General features: G+C 49.7%; 1 protein-coding gene across 3 annotated transcripts; it reads left to right on the top strand.

Annotated features, from left to right (window-relative positions):
• The first annotated feature begins 855 nt into the window (after positions 1-855).
• Positions 856-8,172, top strand: ADIG (adipogenin). Of its 3 annotated transcripts, XM_055266626.2 has the most exons (4): positions 865-1,036; positions 1,495-1,593; positions 5,651-5,765; positions 7,810-8,172. In XM_055266626.2, exons 1-4 carry the CDS (start codon positions 910-912, stop codon positions 8,162-8,164), a joined length of 696 nt encoding a protein of 231 aa, XP_055122601.1. In that variant the 5' UTR covers positions 865-909; the 3' UTR covers positions 8,165-8,172. The 3 variants fall into 3 exon arrangements, with proteins under 3 accessions (XP_055122602.1, XP_055122601.1, XP_063489520.1); XM_055266627.1 differs by lacking the exon at positions 1,495-1,593 and having other exon boundaries at positions 856-1,036; XM_063633450.1 differs by lacking the exon at positions 1,495-1,593 and having other exon boundaries at positions 5,651-5,783; positions 7,810-7,957.
• Positions 8,173-8,429: the final 257 nt, after the last annotated feature.

Below are 8,429 nucleotides of genomic sequence, written 5' to 3'. Positions count from 1 at the left end.
CCACTCAGGAGATAAAGGAACAAGATTCAAGTCGTTAGAAGCCCCTCACTGAAAACCCTAATAAGGAGAGGCACAGAAGCTTTCAGATTAAGTAATAATCATTCATAGTAATTTAATCTAGTAATCATTAGAATCATCTACTGTGTGTTAGATTTTAGAAGTTTTAAGTGGCAGCCCAGTGAGCAATCCAGCCTGGCAGATGTTTTGTTTGGCCAACAGTGCTTTAACAAGGTCTGATCTGACATTTTAAACTTGGGAGATTTCACATAGAAATCCAGACTTCTTGCCTGTCTTGGGAAAGTTAGGAGTCCTGCAGTAATGGACCTGCATTTCACCCATAGTAGTTATTCGTTGGAGCTGCCATCACTGCATGCTTAGGATGCAGTAAGCTCCATCCAGTTTGCCGCAGTCCCCAGCACCCCCACCAAGTGTGGATGTGGGCATACGCAGCTGGTATTATAGGATTTGGGGACCCAACTGTCTCCTGGAGGGGGTCTGTGACCTCAGATATATGAACACCGATCCCGAGGGTAATTTTTGTCCCATCTATTTTTCTAACTTAACAGAATTATCTCCATCTTACAAGAAAGAGGGTCAAAGGGGTGTCATGAACCCAATAGCTAGTGGGCTGAGATTCAAACCCAGGCCTGCCTGGAAGCCTGGGCTTTTTAATTCTCAGCCAGACTGTCTGTCTTCTTCCCACTGCCTCACTTCCCACCCTTTCATCCAGAACAGCTCTCCCTCAAAGTGTCCCCTGCATGCTTTGCCTGAAGTACACTGTGACTTCCTTGTTATGTCACAGTTCAGTCACAGTTGGGCTGAGAGCAGAGCATGGCCCAGCCTGCCAGGTTCCCTGGGGCAGCCCTGCCAGCCCAGCCCAGGCTGGCCCAGCTTAGCCCCACATGCGCCATGAAGTACCCTTTGATGCCGCTGGTGAATGACCTCACATTTTCTTTCCTGGTTTTCTGGTTCTGCCTCCCTCTGGGTTTGCTGTTGTTCTTATTGATCATCTGGCTACGCTTCTTACTTAGCCAAGGTGAGCTTCGTACCCCGTCCAGGCAGGGCCCTAATCCTGGAGCTAGGCAGCGGGCCGAATAGGCCAGTGTGTCCTGAAACAACTGCAGAAGGGGCTTCATTCAGTCATTTTAAGTGCTGGCTTAGATACAAGCAGTCAACTCTTAAGTGGAAAGGATTGGTTTGGTTGTTTAGGGTTTCTTAACCTAGGGTTCGAGAGTGAGTCCTAGAGTTTGAACCTAGAGTTCGAGAGTGATCTTTTGAACAAATTAGAAAGAGGTTATCCCTCCAGGCAGATGAACTTCTAGGTGCCCCTTTCAGCTGGGGCACAAGGCTCTGTGAGCAGAGCGTGGGCTGGATTTCAGCCCCGCTCACCCTCTCAACTGGGTGCTTTTGTGCAGTAAACAGCTTGCACGATGGGATACAGCAGCCTTAGGCATTTTTCAGGTACCTGCAGACCACTCACTGTTTTCTGCCTAGGCCATGTATCAGAAAGGATCCGGCTTCTTCGGGAGACAGGCTCATGGAAGCCAGCTGACATTGATTCTGACCTCAGCATGCCATCAAGAGGAGCAAGAGGTGGGACGAAGCTGGCTGTGAAGGAAGCTGGGGGTGGCTGGGCCAGGATATGGCCTTGCTGTGTGGCAGGAGTGGGACTTCTGCTTCTCTGGCATGTGTCTCCCTGAGCATCCCCTTCAGCAAGAGGTCTCTTCCTGCTGTGCACAGTGGCTCACACCTGTAATCTCAGCACTTTGGGAAGCCAAGGTGGCCAGGTTGCTTGAGCCCAGGAGTTTGAGACCAGACCAGGCAACGTCTCTACAAGGAATACAAAAATTAGCCAGGTGTGGTGGCATGCATCTGTGGTCCCAGCTACTCAGGAGGTTGAGGTGGGAGAATTGCTTGAGCCTGGGAGGTCAAGGCTGCAGTGAGCCGAGATCACACCACTGTACTCCAGCAGACAGATTGAGACCCTGTGTCAAAAAAAAAAAAAAAAGCCTCTTTGTGGGGACCACTTGACCTCTCACCTCCTGCTGCTGAGTGCCATGACCTTTGGCCAGCTAGGCAGGGAGGGCGCAGCACATGCCGCCAGCAATGGTCAGATGTCGTTGAGGCAGGGTGAGAAGTCCCTCCCCACACCCCAACTAGCCCCATGATCTCAAATGTAGGGGTTTGTAATTGTGTAATTATTGGGAGTTCCTGCCAAGAGCTTGGGATGTCCTCTTGTTTCTAGAAAATGTTTATTTAAAGTATATTCTCCTCATAGTCCCAGGGTAGACCACAGCCCTCCCTGAGGGGCACAGTTCAGGCATTGGGCCCCACAGCTGGTGGGGAGTCAGCCTTGTTTGCATATTGGCGATAAAAGCTGTCTCTCTGGAGTCTGGAAGATATGGGTTCAGATTTCATCCTTTTTTTTTTTTTTTTTTTTTTTTTTTTGAAATGGAGTCTTAACTCTCGTCAGCCAGGCTGGAGTGCAGTGGCACAATCTCGGCTCACTGCAACCTCCGCCTCCTGGCTTCAAGCGATTCTCCTGCCTCAGCCTCCCGAGTAGCAGGGATTACAGGTGCCCGCCATCACACCTGTCTAATTTTTGTATTTTTAGTAGAGATGGGATTTCACCATGTTGGCCAGGCTGGTCTCGAACTCCAGAGCTCAGGTGATCCACCCGCCTCGGCCTCCCAAAGTGCTGGGATTACAGGCGTGAGCCACTGCACCCGGCCTCATCCTTGCTTGTTAATAGTTCCTAATAATAGGGAACCTGTTTGGAACACTGACTATATACCAGGCCTTGTGCTAAACACTGGACATGCATAATCTTATTTAATCCTCAGAATAGTCCTGCTTAATAATACTTACATCACAATTGGGGAAACTGAGGCTTGGAGAGGAGAAGCAACCTGTCCAAGGTCATACATCTGTGAACTACTTAAGAGAGCCAATTGTCTGCCTTCAAATCCCGACTCTGCCACCTACCAGCTGCGTGACTGTGGGCACCTCTCTGAGCCTTGCTTTTCTCATCTACAAAATGGAGACAACGCTAGTACCTGCCCCTTGGGGTTGTGACAGTGGTCGATGCATATCAGGTACTTACAGGGCAGGGCACACAGTACACATACACACCTGGCACATTGTAGGTTCCTGTAGGCTGAGAAAATAGTCCAGCCAATGCTGGTTTTGTCAATGTGGGAGGAAATGCAGGTGGTGTGGCTTTGGATGCCTTCTCCAGAGTGGAGACATTTCTCCTACCACCCAGGCCAAGGCCTGCGGCATGAATCTCCTCCAGCATTCACTCTGCTTGGAGGCCCAACTCCAAAACCATCCACAACCTACCCCACTCTAACCCCTCTGCAGACTTTCTCCTGAGAGGCTGTTTACTCCCTGGTGTCATGTGGCATTTTGAAGTAAGTCCTTTGTTAATTTTGCAGTGAAGAGAAACCGTCCTTAAAGTGAGGTGGGCATTCCTCCCTCAGGTTCCCCATCTTCTAAAACTCCTGGTATTATTGTGTGTGTTTGCCCTTGTGCTGAGAACTGACCCAAGGTCAGGGTTTGGGGGCTAAGAGGGTCAGGACACCCAGACCTGCAGTTTTCTATTCTGCTGCAGATCCCTTTATTGGAATCAGTTTGCCTGAAATCCAGTTTGAAAAGCAGACAGGAGTAGCTCTGCCGCCTCCTCCTCACCACCCCCAACACTCCTGCTAGCTCCTCAGGGCAGTTTCAGGCCTCAGAATACAGAGGGTTAAGCATGGCATACCCGACAGGATGCACTTTCCCAAGTCGAAGGAGGAGCAAATGGGGAAGAAAGGAGAGCTGCCTGATGAAACTGGCACTGAGGCAAAAATGATAATGGGCAGCTCAACTCCTGCAGAAGCTGGTCAGTGGGGACAGTGCTACTGTCTGGCCATGGCATGGCCATAAGGTGGAGGAAGCTACACACACCCTTCAAGGGGAGGATGCCCTGCTGCCGGCATTTTCCTTTTGCGATTTGAAAGTAGTTTGCAGAACGATAAAGGGAAACCTCCAAAGAGATGGGTTTGGGGCTGAAACGGAAGAGTGGCGCAACAACCCCTCATGATGGGCCTTGGAGCAAGATGTGCAATTCAAAGCTGCCTTTAAATCCCGAGTCCAAACACACCCAATGGAACTGTGGAGTGGGGAGGCTGAATTTGCATCCAGTAGTACCACTCCCTGGCTGTGAGCCTGGACGAGTGATTTCACCATTCTCATCTGTAAAGTACAAAAAATACTAGTAATTGACTTCAGGAAGTTGATAAGAGGATTAGATGAGAAAATGAATGTAACAACACTTTGCACATACTCTATGTTCAAAAAATACCCTCTCTAGTGAAGAACAGTCTCTTCACGCCATCCTACTGACTTTTTTTTTCTTTTTTTTTTTTTTGAGACGGAGTCTTGCTCTGTCACCAGGCTAGAGTGCAGTGGTGCAATCTTGGCTCACTGCAACCTCCACCTCCTGGGTTCAAGCGATTCTCCTGCCTCAGCCACCCGAGTAGCTGGGACTACAAGTGTGCACCACCACGCCTGGCTAATTTTTGTACTTTTAGTAGAGATGGGGTTTCGCCATGTTGGCGAGGATGGTCTGGATCTCTTGACTTTGTGTTCCGCCCGCCATGGCCTCCCAAAGTGCTGGGATTACAGGCATGAGCCACTGTGCCAGGCCCCTACTGACTTTTAAGACATACTAAGTGCCAACACTGTTGAAGGCCTGTGCCAAGTCCTGTGCTGAGTTTTACATGTCTGCCTTCAGCTAACCCTCATCCTAGAAGATGCTGATATTATGCCCATTGTACAAACAACCTTTGTTACTTCTCTGCAACTAGTGAAACAATGCAAGAGTTTAGTAAGAAAAATAATCTTCCCCATCCCCTCTTTTTTCTCACCTTACCTCCCCAAGATGAGTCTGTCAGCAAACTCATTAACATGTGCAGGTTTTCAAAACAAATTGGGGAATGGTGCAGCATTTGCTTTTCAAAACAAAAAAATCCTACATTTCTCTTCAATTTGCTTATAATATACTGTAGATATCCTGCAAGTCAGAAGATACAGATATGATGCAAACATTTTAACAGCTTCATGACAAGCCATCAGACGGAGGGTCCAGGTCTCCATGTGGTGTGACTGTGCCACAGCTTAGTCACCCAGAGCTCTCGTGATCTGTGGACGTGGACACAGTTTCCAGGTGTTTTATTGTTCGTGTGTGTGTGTTTCATCACAAAATAGTGCTACAGTGGAGATCATTGTGTCTTCGTACTCAGATATTTGTTAATGAATGAACTAGTGGACAAATGCCTGTATGGGTCAATAACTGTGTCTCTTCACTGCCTCTTCCTGGACCATGTCCAGTACAGTATGTCATTTGCTCACCTTGTGTCATCCCCTCTAGTAGATGGATATGGCCATTTTCCGAGTCACAGGAGCAACCTTCTTTCTTGGTCCCTGGTCACCCTTTAAGGCTCTGAAGTTTTCCTGAGGCCTCAAGGCTGGCTCATAGGATTTTGCCTTGGCCCTAGCCTCAGGCAAGGCTGCAGGGATACCCAGGCCTGGCAGGGGACTCCTTCCTGGGTCAGGGGTAGGAGACAGGATGTGACCATCCGAGAGGCCTTGCCTCGTGTCTCCACAGATTCAGAGGAAAATGACTCCGATGTATGCTTGGATTGGGAGCCCTGGAGCAAAGGCCCAGCCGAGTTTTGCTGGAAGGGGACATTCCACGGCCAAGAGAAGGCGAGGCCCTGCTGGTGAGCCTGCTGTGCCAGGTGAGGCCCTTCCAGGGACCAGGGGGAGCCTCAAGGCCCACCCAAAGCCTTGGGCAGCTGCTATGTGGGCAAGAGGCTGCCTCCACCATATTAGAGGTATGCTCCCTGGCCATGCTGGACAACGGGCCCTCTCCAGCATGTGAGAGCCTTCTGCTTCATCGTGGGGGAGACTTGGTGTTGCCCTGTTGGAGGACCAGCCTCTTATGCCACAAGGAGCATTTACAAAGCTCCCCTACCCTTTACCCTAGGGCCTCACCCCCACCACTCTCCTGACGGTCTTTGGCCAGCTGTTCCCTCAGACATCTGCGTGGGGCACTCCCTCACCTCTGAGGGCTTGCTCTAATGTCAACTTTTTCAGCAGGGCCCCACTGGCCACCCTATTCGATATTGAAGCCCCCACCCCATCCTCTGCATCGTGCTGCTTACCCTGCTCTGCTTTCCTTTCACTGTAGTACTTACCGCCTTCTAACACGTTTAATCGTGGCTGCATCCAAAGCCCCAAAACACTGCCAGACACACGCTGGAGGCTCAATACATATTTGTGGATGGATGACATGATATTATTATTATTATTATTACAATGGCTGGTATCCTTGGGGGCTCAATAGGTACCAAGGCCTGTCTTAAGCGTTCCCCTTCCACAAGCTTACTTATGAAATCCTATGATGAGGATATGATTCTCACCTCCATTTACAAGTGAGAACATTTACAAATGAGGCACACACACATACTCTCATGTGAGATGTCAGGGCAATCAGATGCTGTACCCAAGAGCCCTTGCACCCATTGAATTCCTAGGAGACCTCAGCCATTCCGGTGGGGTTAGATGCCATCTCTATACCAATGGCCCCAAAATGTGTGTGTCTCATCTAGTCTCCTCCCAAGCTTTATTATCTGTCTGCTTGACACCCTCTCATGCCTAGAATAGGAATCTTGATTCCCATTGCCACCTAGCCAAGCAAAACAGCACCCTGATCTTCTGCTAGCTTTTCTTCATCTCCATGAATAGCACCACTGTCGATTGATTCTGTTGCCCGAGTCACGAACCCGGGAGCCAGCCTTCTCGCCTCTCTCTCCCAACTCTAATCTCCATCTCTCATGTGTCCGCCTTTCTCTGTCTCCTTGACCACCATAGCCTGCCCTACTCTGAAGCTGGTTCATGCAGCATGTTCACTAGCCTCTGACCCTGCCTGAGTGGAGGGAGGAGGTGGTGAAAAGGAGGGCCCCTCACTTAACCTCAGTTGTAGTGATTTTTAGCCTTTTGGGTCCTACCTTGACCACTGAGGGCCCTTTTCCCAGGAAAACTCACTCCTCCTATGTATGCCCTCCGAGATTCGTGTACGGGGCCAGCTCCACAGATGTGTAACCAGCAGTCCCACAAGGTCCCAGGCTCAGAAGGGTCCAAGGCTTGGTTTCATGCTCGGCTATTGCTGTCTTGCAATTCTTAAGTTTTGAACAAGGGGTCCCACGTGTTAATTTGCTATTGGGCCCTGCGAATTATGTAGCTTGACCTGTTTTTATATCATCTGTGGCATAAGAAAAGATTTTCAGACCCTGCGCAAGAACCCTATCCCATTTATGCATAGCCCTTCCCACCCCCATCACTTACATGCCTCTTTCTTTCTTTTCTCCCTTTTTTATTTTTTTTGAAACGGAGTCTTTCTCTGTTGCCCAGGCAGGAATGCAGTAGCACAATCTCAGTTCACTGCAACTTCTTCCTCGCCAGTTCAAGCAATTCTCCTGTCTCATCCTCCCGAGTAGCTGGGACTACAGGCACATGCCATCACGCCCGGCTAATTTTTCTATTTTTAGTAGAGACAAGGTTTCACCATATTGGTCAGGCTGGTTTCGAACTCCTGACCTTAGATGATCCACCCGCCTCGGCTTCCCAAAGTGCTTGGATTACAGGTGTAATCCATCTCAAAAAAAAAAAAAAAAACGGGCCACCTCGTCTGGCCTTACCCGCCTCTTTCTTACTTTTTCATCCCAATGGCATCCCTAGCCTCAACCTTCCTTTTGTTTCTAGTGTGGTTTTCCTGGAGTCAGCAGGGCAGTGGCAATGGCAGAAGTGGATAGGAGAGATTTGCCAGGGAGGCAAGAGGACTTTGGCAACTGCAGTGCCTCCCTGGAACTCCCAACTCATCTCCTCTTCAGACCGACATGTGAAAGCCTCCAGAGGACCCAGCCCTTCTCCAGCATCACAGATGACCTCCAGCCCTGCAGGGAGCCGCTCAAGTCTGAGAGGGCATGGGAGCAGTGAGCAGGCCCATGGGGAGAAATTGGCCAATTTAATTCAGAGGGATCTTAAAGCAGGGCTGGGCCGGAGGGTGTGGGTCCATATTAAAGAAGCGAGGGTCTTCCCATGCCCGGGGGACCCCTGACAAACCTACCAGGCCTGACCAAGTCATTCATTCAACCAGCGTAGGTCCGAGACTCAGCCCTGGCCCTGATTCATGCCATCTAGGACCTTCTTGGGAAAGCCCAACCCTCTTCCATCTGTTCAACGGGGATGGGGGCTTGCTCTGAGCTTCCATTCTCTGATTTCAAATTCACTCCTTGATTGGACTTCAGGCTGATCTTAATAACAAATATTTGATAAATAGCTGCAGAGTGTCTACCAAGTGCCTAGTTTGGTAGGAGTAGGAA

The sequence above is a fragment of the Symphalangus syndactylus genome, chromosome 24, assembly GCF_028878055.3.
Source record: "Symphalangus syndactylus isolate Jambi chromosome 24, NHGRI_mSymSyn1-v2.1_pri, whole genome shotgun sequence".
NCBI classification, from domain to species: Eukaryota; Metazoa; Chordata; class Mammalia; order Primates; family Hylobatidae; genus Symphalangus; species Symphalangus syndactylus.
The sequence above is the reverse complement of the archived record's forward strand: the minus strand, read 5'-3'. Positions and strand labels throughout refer to the sequence as shown.